The 25,011-nt window shown below is 47.4% G+C and overlaps 1 protein-coding gene across 4 annotated transcripts in view; it reads left to right on the top strand.

The window, feature by feature from the left end:
- The window catches only part of HTT (huntingtin), a 202,494-nt gene that overhangs the window by 140,159 nt on the left and 37,324 nt on the right, over window positions 1–25,011 (top strand). For all 4 annotated transcript variants that reach the window (XM_063808594.1, XM_016951204.3, XM_016951206.4 and 1 more), the window contains exons 36-41: window positions 2,158–2,294; window positions 3,998–4,114; window positions 8,243–8,365; window positions 9,292–9,527; window positions 10,593–10,735; window positions 21,368–21,575. In XM_063808594.1, the coding sequence (XP_063664664.1) occupies window positions 2,158–2,294; window positions 3,998–4,114; window positions 8,243–8,365; window positions 9,292–9,527; window positions 10,593–10,735; window positions 21,368–21,575 (964 nt within the window). The remainder of the gene's footprint in view (window positions 1–2,157; window positions 2,295–3,997; window positions 4,115–8,242; window positions 8,366–9,291; window positions 9,528–10,592; window positions 10,736–21,367; window positions 21,576–25,011) is intronic.

Raw genomic sequence — 25,011 nt, forward strand, 5'->3', positions numbered from 1 at the left:
TGATCTTCCAGCATTGCCCTATTGACCCCTCCCTGACTCCTTTGCTGGAATCTGTAGGCTTTTGAACTTTGACAGGGACACATCCTAAGACCCTTGCAAACCCCCAGATGTGAGAATGGCACTACTACCTAGAGTCTTTTCGACTCAGCGTGTGTGCAGAAGAGCATCAACCGTGCTGTGTTGCGAGGCAGGGCCTTGGCTGACCTCTCAGTCTTTACATAGCTAAGCCAGTTAGTCTTTGCCATGGCCTCACAAGGGCTTCAGATTCACACAGCCAAAGTATAGATTATTAAAGGCATAGGTGTTTGGTTTCCTGGACTTGGAGGGTCTTTGGACAGAAAATCAGTAGGCAGCCACACCCAGTACTTTGTGCTGGGAAGCTTGGTCATCTGTGAGAGGGCCAGAGAGTATACCCATGCGTGCATGCCACCGAAGGGTCAGTGAGTATTCCTGTGTGTGCATGTCTCAGGGCCGGAGAGAGTATGTGTCACTGAGAGGTCAGAGTGTTTGTGTGTGTGTCAAAGAGGGTTGCATTGTGCCCTTCACCGAGGGGTCAGAGGGTGCCTCGCGTGTGTGTGTGTGTACGTGTGTGTGTGTGTCACTGAGGGGTCAGAGTGTGCCTGTCTGTGTGTGTGCTTGTGTGTGCGTACATGTCACTGAGGGGTCAGAGTGTGCCTCTGTGTGTGTGCTCATGTGTGAGCGTGTGTGTCACTGAGGGGGTCAGAGTGTGCCTCTGTGTGTGTGCTCATGTGTGAGCGTATGTGTCACTGAGGGGTCAGAGTGTGCCTCTGTGTGTGTGCTCATGTGTGAGCGTATGTGTCACTGAGGGGTCAGAGTGTGCCTCTGTGTGTGTGCTCATGTGTGAGCGTGTGTGTCACTGAGGGGGTCAGAGTGTGCCTCTGTGTGTGTGCTCATGTGTGAGCGTGTGTGTCACTGAGGGGTCAGAATGTGCCTCTGTGTGTGTGCTCATGTGTGAGCGTGTGTGTCACTGAGGGGGTCAGAGTGTGCCTCTGTGTGTGTGCTCATGTGTGAGCATGTGTGTCACTGAGGGGTCAGAGTGTGCCTCTGTGTGTGTGCTCATGTGTGAGCATATGTGTCACTGAGGGGTCAGAGTGTGCCTGTCTGTGTGTGTGCTTGTGTGTGCGTACATGTCACTGAGGGGTCAGAGTGTGCCTCTGTGTGTGTGCTCATGTGTGAGCGTGTGTGTCACTGAGGGGGTCAGAGTGTGCCTCTGTGTGTGTGCTCATGTGTGAGCGTATGTGTCACTGAGGGGTCAGAGTGTGCCTGTGTGTGCTCATGTGTGAGCGTATGTGTCACTGAGGGGGTCAGAGTGTGCCTCTGTGTGTGTGCTCATGTGTGAGCGTACCTGTCACTGAGGGGTCAGAGTGTGCCTCTGTGTGTGTGCTCATGTGTGAGCGTACCTGTCACTGAGGGGGTCAGAGTGTGCCTCTGTGTGTGTGCTCATGTGTGAGCGTATGTGTCACTGAGGGGTCAGAGTGTGCCTCTGTGTGTGCTCATGTGTGAGCGTACCTGTCACTGAGGGGTCAGTGTTCCTGTGGCGCATGACATTGAGGGTCAGAGTGTGCCTCTGTGTGCCAATGAAAGGCATTTCTTATATTTTTTTATATGTGGTCATAGTAGACCAGTTAATTTATTTCGACTCCTGTGTTAGACCAAAATAAGACCTGGGGGAAAGTCCCTTATCTATCTAATGACAGAGTGAGTTTACTTAAAAAAGCATAATCAGTGGCTTTGACTAAATGTATTATGTGGAAGTCTTTATTGTCTTTTCAGATGAATCAAGTAGATTATTCTTGAGACCAGGAATGTTGCTGTTTTGGTTATTTGGAAAGTTTTATCATTTTCAAGTTGACTTTTGAATTTGAGTCCCTTTTTTCAGAAGTGGTGTTAAGTTACAGGAGCTCTAGGTTTTTTTTCTTTTTTTAGAAGCCATCACAAAATGATCAGTGTTCAGAGGAAGAGCTTTGACCTTCCACATGGTATAATGATTGATAACCTTAATTCATCTCTTACCATAAACCAAGTATGTGTAAGGGTTTTCTTTATTTCTTGAAAGCATTTTGTAGATGTTGAGAGCAGTTTTCCAAATGTAATTTCCATGAAATGCCTGATAAGGGTACCCTTTTGTCCCCACAGCCATACCGGCTCTGCAGCCCATAGTCCACGACCTCTTTGTATTAAGAGGAACAAATAAAGCTGATGCAGGAAAAGAGCTTGAAACCCAAAAAGAGGTGGTGGTGTCAATGTTACTGAGACTCATCCAGTACCATCAGGTAAGAGGAATGTGTGTTGGAACTGTCGTGGATACTTTATTGACCCGTGCAGATGGAAGGAAGTGCCATGTGGTAACGCTCACTGTTAACTGTGTTACTTTGAACCAGGTTTGAGCTTTCTGGGGCCTGGGGAGATGCCGGTGCAGGGAGATGGGGAGGGAGGCGGGGGGTGGGGGGGGTGTGGTGGAGTTGGGGAGGTGCAGTGGCAGGAGGTGTTATTGGTGTGTATCCTTTTTTTTTTTTTTGAGATGGAGTCTCTCTCCGTCGCCCAGGCTGGAGTGTGGTGGCACGATCTTGGCTCACTGCAAGCTCCACCTCCCGGGTTTAAGCAATTCTCCTGCCTCCACCTCCCGAGTAGCTGGGATTACAGGCATGCACCACCATGCCCAGCTAATTTTTTTTTTGTATTTTTAGTAGAGATGGGGTTTCACCATGATGGCCAAGCTGTTTCGAACTCCTGACCTCAAGTGATCCTCCTGCCTTGGCCTCCCAAAGTGCTAGGATTACAGGCGTGAGCCACCATGCCCAGCCTGGTGTTTATCTTTAAAGTGGGCACAGCCACGGGAGTTCACCTGACTCCTGGTCTGAGAGTCACGAGATCGTTCAAGATAGTGAGGCCCTCTTTTCCACAACGAGGACCAAAAATCAATTGACAGTGTTGGTCAAGATGGTAGAAACCTTAAAATGATAGAAATCTCAACTCTGAAATAAAAACTTTATTTGTATATTTATTTACCACTATTTTGACATAGGGCTAAGGTCTTTTTCTTTGAGCTGATTTCTGATTTTGTTTTCTTAAAATGGCATAAGAATTCAAAGACATTTTGAGGAAGGCTGAGTGCAGAAATCTCTCTTTTTAAATGACTTCTCCTTCCTTTTAACTTGTACTGTTGTCTAGCCCTCACTTATTTTGTCAATTCTTTTTAGCTGTTTGTCTTTGAATCTTCATAAAGCCATAGCTTTTCTCATAAGAAGCAGCACTTTCTTTGTTCATTCATATTTTAATGAACCCGTGTAGTATTTAATTAAATACTTAATGCCTAATTAAATCACATAATTGCAATGCAAAAGTACATGTATCATAAAGAGGTCTGAAAATGAGCAACTGGCAAGCAGGTGGTGGCAGGCAGAGCTGCTTGGGTGGGTGGGTGTCATGGAGAGGAGTTCATCAGCCACATGTTCAGTGAGCTCTGGATATGTCTGTTTAGAAATGATCACTAATAAACTTGTGCTCAACCATGTATACCTCTGGGAAGTAGGTGCTGTTCAGTAGATTGCCTCTGCAGAGAACACAGAATTGAAGTGAATGTCCACAAAGGCAATGAGCCACCTGCAGAATAGTTTAGTCAAGGCTGTGTTTGAAGTTTGCCAAAGATTAATATACATTTGATTTTCATGTTGTGCCTTTTCTCTGATTGTGAAATATTACAAATTCTATACAAATAACAATGATGGCAAATCCTCCTGAGCAAAGTGTGCACCTTGTATGTGCCCTAGAGGAACTTGTGTTTCGTTCTGATTCCCCTACATTTCTCATGTCATAGAGTGGGGGTTGCATTAATGTCCCCCTGTCCTCGCTGGGATCACATCTGTTTGGATCCTAGAGTCTTCCAGCTGAGCTGGGACAAGTATAACAGACGGACACGTAGGGGTGGAAAGGCGTCTCTTGGCAGCAGACTTTCTAATTGTGCCCGCTCTTGTAGGTGTTGGAGATGTTCATTCTTGTCCTGCAGCAGTGCCACAAGGAGAATGAAGACAAGTGGAAGCGACTGTCTCGACAGATAGCTGACATCATCCTCCCAATGTTAGCCAAACAGCAGGTTTGTCCCCGCAGCCTTGGCTTGTTGTTGCATAGCGATGGTAGCTTAAGGTCCTTGTGAAAGGTGGGTGGCTGGAATCAGCTCTTCCTTCAGTCCTAATCTGTGCCTTGATAGCAGTTCTCCGTGCTGGTCATGGGACAGCTGACTTCATTTCTTCTCACAATGCTATCTCAGGTTGGTATTGCCCACCTACTTTACAGGGGGGATCCCACGGCTCAGAGAGGTTATGGAGGTGATCAGGCAGCACACAGCTTTAGAGTGCTGGGGTGAGGGCGGGCCAAGGCTAACTCTAAAGCCCGAACCCTTACCTCCTACACTGCCTCCTGCATTCTGGTCAACCCAGTGTTTTATTTGGTGGTTAGATTTTTGTTTTTGTTACCTTACTGCTTGTAATTTAGCAGTTTTCCTTTCCTCTCCCTTCCTTTCCTTTCCGACAGGGTCTCACTCTGTCACCCAGGCTAGAGTGCAGTGGTGTAATCTCACTGCAACAACCTCTGCCTCCCAGGTTCAACCAATTCTCCCACCTCAGCCTCCCGAGTAGCAAGGACCACAGGTGTGCACCACTACGCCTGGCTAGTTTTTTGTATTTTTAGTAGAGATGAGGTCTCCCTGTGTTGCCCAGGCTGGTTTTAAACTCCTGGGTCCAAGTGATCCACCAAGCTTGGCCTGCCAAAGTGCTGGCATTACAGGTGTGAGCCACCTCGCCTGGCCTATTCATCACTAATCAGAATTTCTATGATCAAATGACATGAATCATTGTTTCCACAACTGCAGTGGAAGGAAATGGCCTGGCAGTGCCAGTTTCAGAAGCAGCCTGCCCCCAGTCAGGCACAGGCCACTGTGCCCCCAGTGTAGCAGCACCTCTGTAGCTCACAGAGAAGGGTGGTGGGGACCTCCTTGAGGCAGCTCCGCCAGAAAATCTCATGAGCTGCCTGGCACAGCTTGAGGTTGCCTTTTAAGTGGACTCAGCAAATACATGTTTGTTCATCTTGATTATACACAATAAACAACTACTCTGTACAGTACGAGTAGTCCGTGGTTTTTGGCATTTGATTTAAACTTAGAGGCATGTGATATTGATGTTACTGCCTTCATGACTGCACCCCCATTCTGATTTCATAATGGAATGTTATCCTGAGACCAGTTAGACAACAGGACAGGGATCTTGGCTTCTGGTGAGATTGACAGCAGTTTTAGTGTGGTCAGGGTCTCCCTGCCTACAGATGGTTTTAGAATGGTGCTTTGGAAGCTTTATCCCATTCTTTTCTGTGCATAATCTGAGTAGAGTGGAGATCGAAGGCCTGAATACATAGTAAATATCTGACTTAATATCTGCCGCAATGGAAATTGTGTGATAAAACATTTATGAAACGCTTAGTGCAGCACCTGCCAGGTAGCTCACCACAGGTGCATGTTGCATTCAGAAGTAGTGCTAGGTACTATCCTGTTACTGGCAGTGCATACATCAGTGATCAAAGCAGATTAAAGAAAGACCCCCTGCCTTCTTGGAGTGAAGATTTTGTTGGGATGCGGGTGAGGGGACAGACAATAGAAAAGCAAGTGAGTGAAGTCTATACCATGGCGGCTGATCAGGAACACTGTACAGAAGAATCCAGGAGGGAAGAGAGTTAGGTGGTGTCGGCTGTGGGAGTGGCATTGTTCAGCTGGTGATGAGAAGAAGCTTTGGTGATCTGGTGACATTTGAGTGAATTTGCAGAAAGGAAAGATACAAGCCTAGGAGATACCTGGGGAAGGAACATTCCAGGCAGAGCAAATAGCAGTGCAAAGGCCCTGGCGGGGGGCGGACATGCTGTTAGGGTACAAGCAATGGGGGTGGAGGAGTGGGGCAGCCATGGGGAGGGAAGGGAGTGAGGCCTGGTGGGGTGAGGCCAGCCTGGAGGAGCCTTGAGAGGGTTTGCCCTGATGTGGTGTAGGTTTTAGCAGGATCATTCTTACTCCTGAGTTGAGAATAGCCTTGAGGGGGAGGTGAGGGCAGAGCAGGGCCACCCATGTGAGACCCGGCACTGGAGTGGAATGGCCCAAGTGGGCATCCCTTGGCAGCATGAAAGCAGAACCAGCAAGGTTTGCTGGTGGCTTAGATGTGGCATGTGAGAGAGAGCAGGGCTTTGGGGGTGATTTCAGGGGGAGGACAGGGTGGCTGTGGACAAGGTAGGGTAGACATTGGGGGCAGCAGGAGGTCAGAGCCTGTCTGGATGTAGCAGTTGAGACCCCATAGGTGCCTAATGAGGTGAGGCCAGCATCAGGTGTATGAGCCTGGAGTTGTCGAGAGACTGTGGGGCAGGGGGTCAGCATCTGAGATGTCCACTCACAGTGGACCCAGACTGGCTGGAGAGGAGGAGGAGCTTGAATGCCGAGCCTGCTGAGTCCCAGCTCCAAGGTCAGGTAGGTGAGGGGAGCCAGTGCTGGGGCAGGGGGAGTAGGCAGGTGTGGGGTTCCTAAAGCCAAGATTTTTTTTAAGGCATTTTGTGCAGGAGGGCGACATCTGCTGTCAGCACCTTGGGAACTTGGCCCAGGTTTGGCAGCACCGAGGGCACTGATGAGTGCTTTTGGAGGAGCAAAGGGAGCCAAACCCTAATGGGAATGTGTTCCTGAAAGGACAGGAGAGAGACTTGGAAAAAGGTTTTACTTGAAGAGGGAACGGAGAAATAGGGCAGTAGCCAGAGGAGGAGAGGAGTCGGCAATGGGTTAAGTTGGCAGAAATGAAGGCCTTTTTACGCACTGAGGGCAGAAGCAACAGGGAGGATCAGTTCATGACACAGGAGACACAAATCGCCGTCGTGGTGTTCACAGACACGGGTTAGGATTGACTGCACGGATGACAGAGCACTGTGGGTTCTCCCAGAGTTGCTGGGGAGGAGGCAGAGTTGGTGGGCACAGGCGAGGGTCCAGGATGCAGGAATCCTGGAGCTCAGGTCAGTTGTTCCCTTGTTGTAAGATGTGGCCAGTGTTGTGAGCTTCACATCTGTGCCTTGAAAAACACCACATCTGTTTGCAGAGTTGTTTACTATGTGTACACACTCAGTAGAAACAAAAATTGGAAACAGTCAGTGCCCACCATCAATAAGTAATAGTTGAACACACTGTGGTATAAGCTTAGACTATTTTAGCTTGGGCTATTTTGCATGATTAAAAATGTTCTGGCCAGGTGTGGTGGCTCATGCCTGTAATCCCAGCACTTTGGGAGGCCAAGGCAGGCAGATTGCTTGAGCTCAGGAGTTTGAGACCAGCCTGGGCAACATGGTGAAACCCTGTCTCTACTAGAAATACAAAAACTAGCTGGGTGTGGTGCTGTGCGCCTGTAGTCCTAGCTAACTCAGGAGGCTGAGGTGGGAGGATCACTTGAGCCCATTCGTGTGCCACTGCACTCCTGGGGCACAGAGTGAGACTCTGTTAGAAAGAGAGAAAGAGAGAGAAAGAAGAGAGAGGGAGGGAGGAAGGAAGGAAGGAAATAAATGGAAGAAATGGAAGGGAGGAAGGGGAGGGAGGAAGGAAGAAAGGAAGTTCAGCCAGTTGCCTTGGGAGTTCTCCATTGCACTGGGTTAAGTGAGAAGAGCAGAGACGTTTATGATTTTTCAAAACAACTAAAACAAAACCTGTGTGTGTGAGGGGGCAAGGATATGGCTATAGGAACATGGGGCAGATTAAGAAAGGGATATACATCACTTAGCATTTGTTACAACTGTTGGGGGAGGGATGGAGTGCAGAAAAAGAAAAAAAAAGTGTGCACACCATCCCATGTATGTGTATACAAAGGGACGCTTGGAAGACTGGTCACCAAAATGTTGGTAATGATTGTGTCAGGGTGCTGCAATGCTAGTTGATTTTTTTTCACACTTTTGTATATTTGAGTCTTTTACAGAAAGCATTTATTATTTATGTAATAAAAATCTAAATGACAAGATTTCTGTTATGGGAAAAATGTAGCTGATACAGTGTTGTTGTAAAAATGTTTGCTTGGTTCACCACTGAACTTAAAATGCTTTTAAATGAGGGAAGGTGACGATGAGATGATTATGATAATTTGCCCTTGAGTTACATAGCTGGTGTATAGGAAGCTGTCGTTTCTTTTGGCTTACGTAGAAATGTTTGTGGTGTCTAATTCCACAGATGCACATTGACTCTCATGAAGCCCTTGGAGTGTTAAATACATTATTTGAGATTTTGGCCCCTTCCTCCCTCCGTCCAGTGGACATGCTTTTACGGAGTATGTTCGTCACTCCGAACACAATGGTGAGTCTCTCGCCTGGCTCAGCAGATGAATCTGGAGGGCTTGTTCAAGCTCTGATTACTGGGACCACCCCCAGAATGTCTGAGTCAGTCAGCTTGGGTGGGGCTTCTTGAGAGTTTGCTTTTTTTTTTTTTTTTTTGTGGTGTGGGGGTGGTGCGGAACGGAGTCTCACTCTGTCGCCCAGACTGGAGTGCAGTGGCATGATCTCGGCTCACTGCAAGCTCCGCCTTCCAGGTTCACACCATTCTCCTGCCTCAGCCTCCGAGTTGCTGGGACTACAGGCGCCCACCCCACGCCCGGCTAATTTTTTTGTATTTTTAGTAGAGATGGGGTTTCACTGTGTTAGCCAGGATGGTCTTGATCTCCTGACTTCGTGACCCGCCCATCTCAGCCTCCCAAAGTGCTGGGATTACAGGCGTGAGCCACCGCACCTGGCCTCTTAATTTTTTTTGGAGATGGAGCCTTGCTCTGTCACCCAGGCTGGAGTACAGTGGCGCTACCTCGGCTCACTGCAACCTCCGCCTCACGGGTTCAAGCAATTTTCCTGCCTCAGCCTCCCGAGTAGCTGGGACTACAGGTGCGTGTCACTGTGCCCGGCTAATTTTTTGTATTTTTAGTAGAGACGGGGTTTCACTGTGTTAGCCAGGATGGTCGCGATCTCCTGACCTTGTGATCCGCCCGCCTCGGCCTCCCAAAGTGTTGGGATTATAGGTGGCTCCCGCACCGAACCAAGAGTTTGCATTTTTAGCAAATTCCCAGGTGAAACTAATGCCTGCTTTTCTGGGAGCACACTTTGGGACTCAGTGATAGAGAGGTTTATTGGTAGGATAGTAAAATAGGAGTTATTTTCTTTCACAAAATTGGCAATTGGGGAAATTTAATCTTCCTTTTTTCTTCAGCTGTGACTTATGTATTTTGTTTATTTTAGGCGTCCGTGAGCACTGTTCAACTGTGGATATCGGGAATCCTGGCCATTTTGAGGGTTCTGATTTCCCAGTCAACTGAAGATATTGTTCTTTCTCGTATTCAGGAGCTCTCCTTCTCTCCATATTTAATCTCCTGTACAGTAATTAATAGGTTAAGAGATGGGGACAGTAATTCAACGCTAGAAGAACACAGTGAAGGGAAACAAATAAAGAATTTGCCAGAAGAAACATTTTCAAGGTATGCTTTCTATCGGAGCCTATAACTAACCCATGCCCTTTGGGAAGTCACATGATGTTTCGCAATCAGTAAGTCTGGAATAATACCTGGTCTTGCTTCAGTTCTGAGTTGGGTAAAGAAGTCCGTATCAGTGTAATTTTCTAATCCGTCCTGCATTATCTGTGGCTGTTGGTTCATACCTGTCTTGAGGTTCTGTCACGTTCTGTCTCTTGTCCTCAGTAGAGATGCTACAGCAGTGGCTCGCCTCAGGCAGGGCAGGGCATTGGGTGGCTGTCCTGGGGGCAGGCAGTAGGGGCACACTGCCGTCAGGGAAGTTGAAACCCAAGAGAAGCCAGTAAAAGTGAGTCTCAGATTCTCACCATGTGCTGGCAGTTTTACACGCTGTCAGTAATAAAAGACTTCTCCCTGCAGGGCAGCCTGCCTCCAATAAATACGCGTAGTATCAAATCCTGTCTTCCCTCATAAATTGTTTGGAAGCTCCCCAAGGACAGTGATGAGGCGCTCGTAAGTGCTTGCTGCCTAGATGGGTCCCTCTCCACCTTTGCTAGATTCTGAGCATTCACTGAGTTAGAGCTGCTTCTGCAAATGTGCTGCTTCTGCTAAGTGGCTGTGACTTCATGCAGCCTTCACTTGGTTTGTCATCAGTGGAGGTGCCCTGTGTTGTCGATGGAGATAAGCCCAGTAAGCCTGCTGGGCACCTTTTTGTTTGCAGGTTCAGCAAGGCAGCCCATGGCTTTCCCTCTGTTGCATTGAAGCAGCTGGCTAAAATTGATGATACATTAAATTCCTGTGACAGATGATCAGCTTGCATTTGTGTAATGGTGTACAGTTTACAAAGCTTAAAAAAATACTACCTGCCATTTCATCCTCAGCGAGGAAGGTGATACACAGAGAGACCAAGTGACTGTGTCCAAGGCGATGGTGTTATGCATTTCACTTTAACGGTTTAATGTACTCTACCTATATTTTTACTTTATATTTACCATGTATATTTTCATGTATACTTGGCATAAGTGCTTTATAGTAGTCACCTAATTCACTGTCATCTTTTTTGTTTCTTGGAAGGTTTCTATTACAACTGGTTGGTATTCTTTTAGAAGACATTGTTACAAAACAGCTGAAGGTGGAAATGAGTGAGCAGCAACATACTTTCTATTGCCAAGAACTAGGCACACTGCTAATGTGTCTGATCCACATCTTCAAGTCTGGTAGGTGAATCACATTAGTCTTCCTGGAGTGTCTCGTTCCCCATTCTGCACTCTACACTCTCAGAGTGTAGGAGCTGTGCTGCCCGGTAGAAACTCTGCCTTGCCCAGTGTGCCAGTTGAAAATATTTGTTGCTGTAAGAGTAAACCTGATACCATGTGACCCAGCAGTTCCACTCTTGGGTATATACCCAAAAGAATGGAAAGCAGGGTGGTGAAAAGATATTTGCATGCCAGCATTCATAGCAGCATTATTCACGATAGCTAAAATGTGGAACCAACTGAAGTGTCCCTCGATGGATGAATGGATAAGCAAAATCTGGTGTATATTTACAGTGGAATATTATTCAGCCTTAAAAAAAGGACATTCTGACACATGCTGCAACATGGGTGACCCTTAAGGACATTATGCTAAATGAAATAAGCCAGTCACAAAAGGACAAATACTATGTGATTCCACTTACATGAGGGACCTAGAGTAGTTAATTCATAGATACAGAAAGTAGAATGGTGGTTGCCAGGGGCTGCAGGGGAGGGGGAGTTATTTTTACAAGATGAAAAGAGTTATTCTAGAAATGAATGGTGGTGATGGTTGTATAACATTATGAATGTACTTAATGCTACTGAACTGTACAGTTACAAATAGTTAAGAGGAGCCAGGTGTCATGGCTCATGCCTGTAATCCAAGCACTTTGAGAGGCCAAGGCAGGAGGACTGCTTGAGCCAAGGAGTTTGAGACCAGCCTCAGCAACATGGTAGGACCCCATCTGTACAAACAAACTAGCCGGGGATAGTGGTGTGCGTGTGGTCCCAGCTACTCAGGAGACTGAGGCTGGAGGATCGCTTGAGCCCAGGAGGTCAGGGCTCTAGTGAGATGGGTTCATGCCACTGCACTCCAGCCTCGGCTATAGAGTAAGACCCTGCCTCAAAAAAACAAAACAAAACAAGACAAGACCCAAAAATGGTTAAGATGGGCAATCACAGTGGCTTATGCCTGTAATCCCAGCACTTTGGGAGGTCAAGGTGAAAGGATCACTTGAGGCCAGGAGCTTGAGACCAGCCTGAGCAACATAGCGAGACCCCTATCTCTACAAAGAAAATCAAAAACTAGCTAGATATGGTGGGCACATGCCTGTAGTCCCAGCTACTTGGGAGGCTGAGGTGGGAGGATCTCTTGAGCTCAGGAGTTCGAGGCTGCAGGGAGCTATTATTGCACTCCAGCCTGGGCTGCAGAATGATACCCTGCCTCTTATTAAAAAAAAAAAAAAAAAAAAAGTAAACCTGAGAGCTTCCTCCTCCTGTGTTAAAGATTTGGAGGCCAAGATGTTTTTGTTACTTTTACAAATGATCAAGGACAGTGAAGGTTAGGCATGGTAGCTCACACCTGAAATCCCAGCACTTTGGGAGGCTGAGGCGGGATGATCGCTTCAGCTTGAGACCAGCCTGGACAACATAGCAAGAGACCCCATCTCCACAAAAATAAAACAATAAAAAAATTAGCCAGGAGTAGCGGCATGAGCCTGAGCCCAGGAGGTCAAGCTGTAGTGAGCCATGATCATGCCACTGCACTCCAGCCTGGGCAAGATCGAGACCATGTCTCTAGAGAAAGAAAATGACAAGGACAGTGAACCCAAGAAAGTCATAAGACGCCAGCTGTGCAGCAAGCATGGAAAGCAGCCAGTCCAAATTAGGACAGTGTGTTTTCCAAGAAGAACGATCTTTTGTAATGAGAATGCTTTGCTTTAAATAAATGACTAAATAGCTAGAAGCCTAGTTCTAGGGGATAGGCACATCTTTCTTCTCTCAAGAAAAAAGAAAGGCAATTCTAATTTCTGGTAACAGCAAACAGCATTAAGTCATGGTCCAAATATGAGGCAAACCAAAATGTGGCTTGATTTTTCAGCAGTTGATCTGTTGGAAGCCCTTGATATTAAAAAGGTTCTCCTTTAAGCGGCTTAGGAGTCACGATCAAAGACCTATAGAAAGAGATGCCATCCTTCTAGGATCGTTGGCTCTCTTGGGAACTAGATACAGATAGTCATAATGTAAATACTGCTTGAGCTTGCTTGCTTGCTTTCTTTTCTTTTCTTTTCTTTTCTTTTTTTTTTTGAGACAGAGTTTCACTCTTGTTGCCCAGCCTGGAGTGCAATGGTGCGATCTCGGCTCACTGCAACCTCTGCCTCCCAGGTTCAAGCAATTCTCCTGCCTCAGCCTCCCGAGTAGCTGGGATTACGGGCATGCACCACCACGCCTGGCTAATTTTTTGTATTTTTAGTAGAGACAGGGTTTCTCCATGTTGAGGCTGGTCTTGAACTCCTGACCTCAGGTGATCCACCCGCCTCGGCCTCCCTAAGTGCTGGGATTACAGGTGTGAGCCACCGCACCCAGCCCGAGCTTTCATTTTTGGAATCAATGTGTGACTGAAACACTGAAGACTTATTGACTTAATTATGGTTTCAGAACAGAGTGAAAATGTCTTCGGTTCTGATGAATATAAAAGGAAAACTAACCAAGTTAATTTGGCAAGTAGATGGTAGAGATAGAGGTGGGGAACGGAAGGGGAACTAAAATCTTCACCTAGCATTGTTGGGATTATAAGATTACATCATCTGAAGTTGACACACCAAAATGTAGAGGCTTCAGAGGTCTCCAAATAGAACTAAACATGTAATTCAGATTGTTAGGAGGTAGTATAAATGAGCTAAATCTCATCTTTATTACGGTAGAGTTAATGGGTAATGTCTAAAGCTCTCTGAAGTCTATAAATCATGACAAATTATGATGTGGTGATTGTATTCAACAGTCTTTCAGTTGCAGGGATAAAACCCCAGTTTAAACTAGAGTAAGAGAAAGAATGTGTTGGTTTAAGCTCCTGGAAAGTGCAGGCAAGGGTAGTTGGTAGGACTGCATCTAGTGTTGTAATTCTGTGGTCTGCATTGTATATTTATGCATCTCAGCTCTGCTTTCTTCTTTTCATTTATATAATTTTTAAATTTTATTTTAAATATAGGGTCTCACTTTGTCGCCTAGGCTGAAGTGCAGTGGCGTGAAGTGCAGTGCGAGGCTCACTCTAGCCTCGAACTCCTGGGCTCTAGAGTTCTTCCTGCCTCAGCCTTCTAAGTAGCTGAGACAATAGGCATGTACCACCATACCTGGATAGGTTTTAAAATTTTTTTGTAGAAATGGAAGTCTTACTGTGCTGCCTGGGTGGGTCTTTAACTCTTAGCTTCAGGCGATCCTCCTGCCTCTGCCTCCCAAAATGCTGAGGTTATAGGTGTCAGCCACTGCGCCCAGTCTCATCTCTGCTTCCTGTGTTAGTTTTGTTCTCTGGTGGGCTGTTCTCACATGACAGAAGATGACCTCTAGCAGGCTGTGTTCTCAGCCCCTCAAGTAGGCATGTGATTGGCCTTGCATGAGTAATATGGGTGACCATAAACCCCTGAATGCTCTGGTCCACATGGGCCAAATGGGAGACTGGACAGCATTCCATTGATGAGGAGGTGGGGCTGGTCTCCGGGAGTAAGGGAGAGGAGCACATGCAGTAACTGATGGTCTGCTGCAAGGGATAGCAGCACAGCAGTTAGAATTTTGGAGGTAACTACCAGAACTGAAAACAGAAATGATAACAAGTAGTTGCCTTAAAAAGGGATGGGGGCAGGGTGCTTTTGTGATCAAAGCTCCTTTCTCTTACTGGATTTTGGTACACATTTTGCATACATACCTTAGAGTAAAAGATAGTTAGCATTTTCAGCCTTGGTCCATTTGAGGATACTCTTGGCGTGGCCCGCCTCCATGCTAGCAGGCTCTGGGTGTGCCAAGTTCAGTTGAGCATCCTGGCTCTTGCCTGCACGGAACTTCCAGTCAGTGCATCAGTATCGCAAGTCTTGATATTTCCTGTGAAGGAGAACAGTAGTGCAGTGACAGATGAAATGGGTGGGCAGGCAGAGGCAGGATTTCTGAGGGAGAGAAGTAGCTAGCTTTTTGCGGAGAAGAGTTCCGGCACCCAAGAGAGCAGCTGAGAGTACAGGCAGGCAGGAGGCGGGTGGGGCCTGGCCGCACGGCGCCACAGAATCCTGGAGAAAGGGGCCTCTTCATGGCCTCTGCATTCAGCTGCTGTCACCCTCTGCACAGGCCATGGCCGAAATTTAATTTTCATAATGGACTCTAGTTTTTGAGCCTTACTTGCTATTATTGAAAGAATTTTCTTGTTTCTTTTTAAAGATCTTCGGATTATGCTTCACTGACCACTGTAGTAAGTTTAAAGTTGAGAAAATATGGCTTGTTAATGAATGGTAGGTCAATTTTAGTCTGTTGGTCATTTTAATATTTTGCCACCAGTTGGTTTGGATTTGATGCCAGGAGGAGACAGCCTCATTTCTAAGGACTAGTCTTGCCTTTGTGGGATAAGGGTGGTGTGTTCTGTGTCCTTCTACATGTCCAAGCGATCTCTGTGCAGCTCAAATGTGGTCACTGTCTTATTGCGCTGATTTCCTCTCCTTCCATCTCAAAATTGAGGCAAAATATTGTTACTGTTGAAGTGTTGTCCAATAGGACTTCCAGCAGAGACAGGATGTCTGCACTGTCTAATTTAGTTGCCTTTAGCCACGTGTGGTGTTCTTTACCTGAAATGTGGCTGGTCTGATTGGATAGCTTAATTTATAATTTTATTTAATTTTAATTAACTTAAATTTAAACAGCTCTGTGTGGATAGTGGCTCCTGTATGAGACAGTGCAGGTCTGTTGAGAAGCAGCTTTACTGGCGGGAGTGGAGGGCTTGGAGAGGGCACGTGGGTTTCCTGCTGGTATCTTTTTGACCTTATTTAATCGGCCCAACATTTGCAAGTAAGTTGTGTGTGTGTGTGTATATAAATGTGTGTTTCTGTCTTCTTGTTTCCTTTGACTGCATTTATTTGAAAGACACTAGGTGGCAGAATTACTATATTTGATTGGTTTCAAGATAAGAGTTGAAATAATTCATCTCGTGTTTTTATATAAGTAAGGTGTGTTTAGCATGTAAAATTGGTAATATGTATTCACGTACTGCTTAAACAAAGGCTATGAATTCCACCCATAAACTGAAAATGAAGACCTTTAAATTTGTCCATTTCAGGTGTGGGTACTTCTTAAATAATACCTGGTTCAGGAACTAGTCAGAATGGCACCCTTGACTTTTTGTTTCCTGCTTTTCCTCTTGTTGGGGGAGGAGGGTGTTCATCCCAAAGTGGTTTGCCTATTTCACATTCCATCTAGGATAAGCAGAATAGCCAAGAAAGATAGCTGTCCTCCTGTTTACAACATTTTGGGTAACCAGCATCCCTCTCTTTTGGTCCAAGATAGACTGGTTTAGAAACAGATGATGGCACCAGAGGCCCAGGAGGTGGAAACATCAGCTTTGTTTGTTGTCCATGTGGCTGAATTAGAGCTGTCTGGCCTTGTAGCCTCAACACGGCCTTCCAGCTTTGCTCACCGTGATTTTCAAGGACACATCTTGTGCCCTTCCCTGCCTGCCATCCAGACTATACCCAGTCAGGGTGGCAGGAGCTGCTGCCCCTTCCTCCCTGAGTCCTGGTCGTGGGTGGTGGAGACGTGCCATGACCCTCACGGAGGCATGCTCACCCCTTCCTCTGTGGCAGAGGGGATGGCTGCACGACAGCTCTTCCCTGTCCTTTCCAAAGCGTCTGTGGTTCCACTTTGTGGGGCAAAGCAGGAATACTGGAAGAGAGAGATAGTGGTCCTTTCTATAGTAATAAAGTTGACATTGATTCAAGTTCATGCTTGGGGAAAGGACAGGGCTACTAACAATTATAATGCTAGGAGCAATGGAATTTTCTCATAGGTATGTGGTAGGTTTAATTTTAATTATCCCAGTCAATTCTTAGAACAGCTCTGTGAAGTATTTCCTCCTTTGTGCTTAAGTTCTAAAAGATCCTGTGCCAAAACCAAGAATGAAAACCCAAGCATTCTTTCTTGCCCATCGATCTTTCTCTCATCAGGCCACTTCTTGGGTTGATAGTGGTGAGTGTAGCCGCTGGCACTTTCAGAATACCCACCATGGGCCCCAGTCATGTGTGGCGTGGAGAAGAGATGATTCTCTCTGTGTCATAGCTGAACAAGCCCAGCCCAGAGAGGTTTCTGCCCTAGGAGCTCTCGATGGTGGAATTGGGATGCGATCCCACATCCTGCCTGTTTTGAAAACAGCATTCTTTATTTCCAATTCCTGCTTCCATTGTTCCTTTTAATATTTCTTTGTTTAGCTCACAAAAACATGGCTTGCGGAGCTGCTGCGTGCAGCTGTAGCTGTTTCTCTGGGTGCAGCCTGCATCCGCCTTCCTGCCCGCCTCCTTTCCTGCACTGCCATCGTGGTCTCCGGGCACTTGGTCCCTTTCTCTTCCCCCGAGTCCCTTTGGCTCCCCTGTGCCACCCTTGTGATCCACAGGCTCTGCCTTCTTTCTGTCTCAGACTGCTGCTCATCACTACCCGGGACCCTAGGAAGGGAGGTTCCACCGAGAAGCATCTTCTCATCTCAGCCACGTTCTCAATGCCACTGTTGTCTTTGTTAGGTAATGGTAGCTACTGTAACAAATAAACCAACATTTCCATGGCTTCACACCAGAGAAGGTTGTTTCTTGGTTTTATGACAATGTATTGAGGGTGTTCTTGGTTCACGGATGGTTTTCCTCCTTGTGGGAATTCGGGGACCCAGGCTCCTTTCCTTCTTTTGGTTCTGTTCTCTGGGCCTTCACATCCTCTGTGTCTGGTTGGGGACAAGGAGAGGGAAGGTAAAGAAGGCTTTATGGCCTTGGATAAGTGACAGCATGCCTTTGCTGGTGTTCTCTGGTGGTGACAGGTCACAGCCCCACCCTGTAAAAGGGGACTGAGAGACGTCGTCCTGCTGCTTCCCAGCAGCAGCACTGTGGTCTCTGATGTGTTTTCTGTGAGGATAAAAACAGGTGATTCCAGGATGAGGAAAGTCAGGGAAACCCTTGGAAGGAGGGGACCAGGCGGGTGTCACCATGGGATTACTGGTGGCTTCAGAATGAGCTGCAGCGAGTGCCATGCCTTCTAAAGCTTTTGCTATTCTGATATGCCCACACCATGCCCAGCAGGTGTCTGCCTTGCTCTCCGCAGAGAGAGTGATGAATCCTTCTCATGAGCCTCTGTCCAGTTCTTCCTCCCTCCACCTGGAAGGGACCCTGGGTTCCTCGTAACATCCCAGCGGAACAGGGGACCTTCCGTCCTGTCCCCAAGTTCATCCTCATCCTCCTGCCGGCTTCCTGGCCCCTCTTATGTCTGCTTCCTGACGCCACATCCTTCTGGATTCTCTGGAATTGAATTTTGCCTTTGATGCTTATTTAAAAATATCCATTGCAGGCCAGGTGTGGTGGCTCACACCTGTAATCCTGTGCACTTTGGGAAGCCAAGGTGGGCAGATTGCTTGAGCCCAGGAGTTTGAGATTAGCCTGAGCAACATGTTGAAATCCTGTTTCTATAGAAAATACAAAAATTAGCTGGACATGGTGGCGCACACCTATACTCCCAGCTACTCAGGAACCTGGGACAGGAGGATCAATTGAGCCCTGGAGGCCAAAGCTACAGTGGGCTGTGATTGTGCCACTGTACTCCAGTCTGGGCAACAGAGTGAGACCCTGTCTGAAAAAAAAAAAAAACAAATTCCATTGCATACTTCACCATAGTGAAACATGTATGTCTTATCTTTCCTTTCCTGCCTGTAGCTGCTCTTTTACACTTAACAGCCACACTAAGCCAGCCTTAAATTAAAAACAAACCAGCACTTCCTGTGCCCTCCTGCTTCCTTCATGAGGGGTCCCTCCCTCTGTGTACACTCCATTCTCATTGCCCATGGTGGTTTGTTTCCCTCTTGTTTCTCAAGCCATGGCAGCCTGCCTCTTTCCCTCTTTACTAAAAAGGCCTTTGCAGAGGCTGCCTGTGTTCTTTCTTTCTAGGTCTCTCTCATCCTAGGCCCTCCAGCTTGATTCTATGGAGCTGCCCTCTTGTCACTCAGTAGCTTGCGGGGTCTTCTCTGTCTAGCCACTTAATTGATTGTGTTCCTCGAGTTGCTGTCCATGGTCTCTCGTTACTGTTTTCTCTGTGTCTCTGCCTCTCTCCTTGGCCTTGGTAGGTCCATCCCCTTTGTGACCTTGGCTGTTGCTCTCATGGACAACTTTCTCTTGCTGATCCTTGTAGTCCTGGCATCCAGCTTCTCGACACGGGACTTGTCCTGCCAGTACCTCAGACTTGCACTTAAAATTGAACTAGCACCACTGTCACTCTCCAGGGCCTCTTCTTGTTAATTAGATCATTAGGGATGTTCAGAATCCCAGCATCATTGTCTGTTCCTCCTCCCGCTACCCCAGTAACCCTAACCTTACCTCCTCCTCTCCATCTACTAGGAGGTGTGGCCCTCAGAGTCCGTCTCATCTTCCACCTGAACTTCCCTAATAGGCTCCAGCAGCCACCACCCCAGGGGCTGAGTACTTCCTCCATGCCTTATGCAGTGCTGAGCCCTTTACCTGGGTTCTCCTGTTTGCTCCTTATTACAGCCCTGTGAACAGATACTGCTCTTAATTCCATCTTACACCTGAGGAAGCTGAGGCCCCAGGTAAGGTGCATCCAAGGTCACCCAGGTAGTAGACAGTAGAGCCACGATCTGAACCAGGCCGTCTGATTCAGAGCCTGTGTTGACACTCAGCCACCTAGAACACAGCTTGGATTGTGGGTTTCTATTACCTGTTGAAAACCCCTACATCCCAGGTCTGTCCCTGCACGTGCTCTGTGGCCTGGCTGCATCTTCCTTGAAGGCAGCGCATGCCTCTTCACTCAGCGGGCCCATGCAGGAACAGAGGGCCCCACAGAAGGATGAGGCCAGTGCAGAATGGGCTGGAGGGGACAATGCTGACCAGGAAGCAAGTGTAGAGAAATCCCAGGAAACCTGGAGGAGCCAGAGACAAGGCATTAGAACTCCTCGTTGTGACCTGGTCTGCATTCTCTGAGTGTGCTGCTTCTGTTAGCTCGCTTCCTTGGTCTCAGGTTATAGTTTAAGGCATTGTGGAGCCCTAAAAAGCCTGTACTCTGTTTTTGCCTGTTTTAGGACCCTTTCACTTTGGGGATGTGTTGATTTTTTTTTTTTTTTTTTTTTTTTTGAGATAGAGTCTCACTCCATGGCCCAGGCTAGAGTGCAGTGGCACGATCTTGGCCCACTGCAGCCCCTGCCTCCTGGGTCAAGCGATTCTTGTGCCTCCGCCTCCCAAGTACCTGGGATTACAGGCACCCGCCACCACACCCGGCCAATTTTTGTATTTTTAGTGGAGACAGGGTTTTACCGTGTTGGCCAGGCTGGTCTCGAACTCCAGACCTCAAGTGATCCGCCCACCTTGGCCTCCCAAAGTGCTGCATTTATAGGCGTGAGTCACCAAACCCGGCCTGAAATTTAAATCAGAAATAAAATTTTGACCCCAACAGTGATGCCAGGCAGCCCAGATCTGGGGGAGAGGGTGACCTTGGCCAGCTGGGCCTTTCTTTGTTTCCCAAGTCTTGCTGCCTCTCCCTGCTGTGCTTTGCAGCCTGTGCATGTCTCTGTGCCTTTGACCTTGTTTATCCAAAGGAGAGGATAGAATGAAGTCATGGTTCCTGGAGCCCTGAGAAGGATGCTGTGGAGAAATTTGCAGGTAGAATCTAACTGAGTGTGTCGCTGAGGTGCCAGCATTGTGTGTGGGGAGGCTGACCGCTTGGCCTGCCTAGGCCCAGGATGCTCCATGGCTGGGCACAGAGGCCACTTGGCTGTCAGGTGTCAGGAGCCTGCAGAGAGCACACAGAGCCTGGACCACAGGGGGGTCCTGCTTTCTCACCTGGCCTCTTACAGCATTTCTGTCCCTCAGTTCTTAGCAAGCCCAGGAGCTGTTCAGTTTGGCAGGTGCCGAGTGCTGTTCCTGCCTGTGTAGCTGTGGCTCAGTCCTGTGGGGGCCCCGCTGTGGCCCGAGTGCAGTGATAATGTTCCCTGACTCCTTCTCCGGGAGCTGTGTTCAGACTTTCGCAGCTCTTGGCTTGGAGCTCCTGGAGGGCTTGGCATTGCCAACCAATGCGGAGGTCGACAGTGAGAGAGGAGGAATGCTAGCTTTCTTGACCAGTCCATTAAATAAGTGGGATATTGGCCAGGCACGGTGGCTCACGCCTTAATCCCAGCACTTTGGGAGGCTGAGGCGGGTGGATCACGAGCTCAGGAGTTCAAGACCAGCCTGGCCAACATGGTGAAACCCCCTCTATACTAAAAATACAAATATTAGCTGGGCGTGGTGGCAGGCGCCTGTAATCCTAGCTACTTGGGAGGCTGAGGCAGGAGAACAGCTTGAAACTGGAAGGTGGAGTTTGCAGTGAGCCGAGATTGCGCCACTGCACTCCAACCTGGGCAACAAGAGCGAAACTCTATCTCAAAAAAAAAAAAAGTAGGATATCTGTTTCTGCTTAGAAAAATCAGAATTTTCTAAATGCCAGGTGTTCTGAATATGTAAGTATGGGAGACGACTCAGCCTGTTTCATTTTTATGTAAAATCTTCGCATAGCCATGTGGCACTGGACCGAGATGAAAGCAAAGACATTTCTCCTTAACTTTGTTTCTAGGAATGTTCCGGAGAATCACAGCAGCTGCCACTAGACTGTTCCGCAGCGATGGCTGTGGCGGCAGTTTCTACACCCTGGACAGCTTGAACTTGCGGGCTCGTTCCATGATCACCACCCACCCGGCCCTGGTGCTGCTCTGGTGTCAGATACTGCTGCTTGTCAACCACACCGACTACCGCTGGTGGGCAGAAGTGCAGCAGACCCCAAAGTAGGTTCATAATGCCCCACAGCCCAGGGCGCCAGCCCAGCACCCTGTCCTGAGAATCCCAGTAACCTGAGCTTTGGCCACCGTTAAAGCATTTTCATTTTCCATTTTTTGTGAGGGCTTGTGAAATTTCTGCTGCATATTAATATTCCTTTCATGGACAGCATATTATCGGGACAAACATGCGGTCCAGCTAAAGGCATTCAAAATAGCAGTTGCTTTCTAAATGCGATTTTCTTTGGCAGGTTCTTTGACACCATTCCATCTTGTGGGATATGCTTGTCATGCTCTGTGGCTCCTACTAAGTTCTAGTCCTTAAATTGGTTCCATAGCCAGACATGTTGCAATGTCTTAACCTCATTATAAAGTAAATGTGGTTCTGGTTATCCTTAGATAATGAAGTAACAATTTAGCAAATTTCAAAACCTCTTGGAAATGTTATTTTACCATTCAAAAAGACTTACTAAGGTTCTCATTGTGGGTGGCCCTCTTTTTGCAAAAGGTTTTCAGGCTTAAGCTCCATTTCTAGGTGCTCCAACACTCCATTATTTGTATATGTATGGAAATAAAAGCTGTGACCACCCCCCACCCTGGCCCCCGCCCAGCTGAATCCTCAGCACAGTATTTCTGGAAGGCTCAAGATCCCACGCTGGGGAAAAGAAGTTCTGGAGAGAAAAGAGGGCAGGTGCTGCCGTGCCTCTCTGCTCAGTATGGATACTGGGCCATGTGCTGCCAGGGCTCCCAGTAGGGCCGGTTCATGGCACTCAGCTGGAAAGTCCACTGTTGGGAGGCATTCTTAACCATCCACTCTGTGCCGTATGTAGTGGGGTCTGATCATTCTGTTGGAGGAGACAGACCAGTGACGACATTTGAAATGCTTGGAGGATGTCTTAGGCCTGTTACGATGACTGAGCACTGTGGGAGCAGGAGACAGAAAGTCAGTGTCTCCTAGTTCTGTGCTGCTTTAACATGCATAGAAATCAGCTGCAGATTCAGCAGATCACTCCTTTTCTGACAGATGGGCCTGCTTACTCTGATGTTACATCAGAAAGCTCTGAATCTGGGAATTGTGTCCCCTGAATTGGAGTAACAGAAATGCTTAGATCGTGAGTGTTTAAAAGAAATAAACCAAAGGTAAATTTAGTTTGGAATTCAGCAAGCGTCTTCATTCAGCCCTCTGAGGGCAAACTACAGCTTTGTAAATGTAGGTAAATTCTGTGACTGTTTCGTGACCCCCTCTGACCCAGTTTTCCTTTATAACCTTCTGTATTGTTCCTTCTATTATCCTGAAATAACATTAATAGATTAGGCTGGGCGTGGTGGCTCATGCCTATAATCCCAGCACCTTGGGAGGCCAAGGTGGGCAGATCACTTGAGGCCAGGACTTCGAGACCAGCCTGGCCAACATGATGAAACGCTGTCTCTACTGAAAATAACAAAAATTAGCCGAGCATGGTGACAGATGCCTGTAGTCCCTGCTACTCAGAAGGCTGAGGCGGGAGAATCGCTTGAACCTAGGAGGAAAAGGTTGCAGTGAGCTGAGATCGCGCCACTGCACTCTAGCCTGGGTGACAGAGTGAGACTCCATCTCAAAAAAAAAAAAAAAAAAAATTAATGGATCAATGGATTTTTAACCTAATAATTAAATTTCAAAAAATATCATTCTTTAATGGTAATGTAAAGGTAAAATTAAGAGAAGATAATATGTAACAAGCATGTGAGTGTCTAAGGTGTCCCCGTGGTGGAAGGAAAAAATAAATCCCCATAAGTGTCCAAGATGCCCATAGAGAGCAGAGCTGTTCTGGTTTAAACCCCTGCTCTTAGCACTGTGTTTTTCCAGCTGTGGGTGGTGGGGGATGAGTATCTTTTTATTTCCATGAGATGAGAAAAATGAATTACTAGAAGTATGAAATACAAAACACAGCTGCTCTTTTTTTATCCATAGACTCAGCAGCCATAAAATTGCTGTATCCAGTTGCAGAAATTCCTGCTGCTTACTCTTGACCCTCTCTCGGTTTGTGTGCATCTCCTCTCAGGCTGGCTCCCAGATGGGAGCTGGCTCCAGGTGACGCTGGGTGCTCTGCTCCAGGAGGTCCTTATGTGGGTCCTGCCCTGGCCTAGCCCCTCTCTTATGGACTCTGTCACTGTGGGTTTATGATTCACTCTCAATCTGTCTTACCTCTTGGTGAACTGTTAGAGTCCTGCCTATACTTCGGCACTTGTGGGTGTGTTGTGGTACACATGATGTGTTGGTCACTTCCCAGCTCATCTTGTTCTGAGTCACCTAGGATTTGGGACATTCATTCGCCACCAGTACCGGGCGGTGTATGGCCTGAGATTTGGGGGGCTTGTGCTGCTACAAATTGGGGCTGAATTTGAGTTGACATTGGACCTTCTTTATGTCTACTGCTCATATTTGAATTGCAAATACTGCGTCTTCTCTTTCAGAGGCTCATTACCCTATAGCTGTATTATTGCAAAGTGCACAATTACAGCTTGAGTGTAAGTCACACTGGGCTGGCAGGACGGCCCACTGGGCTGGCAGGACGGCCCACTGAGAAAGGGCACGTTTCCTGTTTGTTAGTTTTCACATTGACACATAATTTACAATACAGTAAAATGCACTTTTCTATCAACTGTAGTCAGTAACAGCCCCTCTCCCCCAACCACATCAAGATATAGAGGAGTGCTGTCACTTCAAACAGTTCCTTCTTCCTCTGCCACATCCTGCCCCTCCCCAGGTCTAACCACCAATCCGTGCTCTGTCCCTCTGTTCAGCCCATTGCAGAAGGCCATAGAAATAGAATCTATAGGCTAGGTGTGGTGGCTCATGCCTGTAATCCCAGTATTTTGGGAGGCTGAAGTGGGAGGATGACTTGAGGCTGGGAGTTCAAGACTAGCCTGGGCTGCCTAGCAAGACCCCATCTCCAGAAAAAAAAAATTTAAAAATTACAAGCACGTCCCTGTAGTTCAGCTGCTTGGGAGGCTGAGGCAGGAGGATCACTTGAGCTCAGGAGTTAGAGCTTACAGTGAGCTATGATCGTGCCACTGTGCTCCAGCCTAGGTGACACAGCAAGACATTGTCTCTGGGGAAAAAAGAAAGAAACGGAACCACGCAGTGTGCAGCCTTCTGAGTCTGGCCCCTTTCGGTGAGCAGTGTCTAAAGTTCTGTCGCGTGTTGCCCACCCGTCGGTGGCTCGCTCCTTGCGACTGCTGAGCATTGTATGGCTAGGCTGCAGTTTGCTTTCACTTCACCAGTTCAGAAACAGAGAAAAGGCAGTTTTTAAAAAGTTTAAATCTGTAGAATTTTGGTTTTTACCAGTTCTCTTCTAAATCCTGAGGGATTACAGGAAAAGTTGTTGTATTTCAGAATATTCTTAGCTTGATGTGACCTCTGTCCCCGTTAAGGCCCTTTGCCGCAATGGGAAGGACATCGCTC

This window comes from Pan troglodytes, chromosome 3 (genome assembly GCF_028858775.2).
Source record: "Pan troglodytes isolate AG18354 chromosome 3, NHGRI_mPanTro3-v2.0_pri, whole genome shotgun sequence".
Lineage (NCBI taxonomy): Eukaryota > Metazoa > Chordata > Mammalia > Primates > Hominidae > Pan > Pan troglodytes.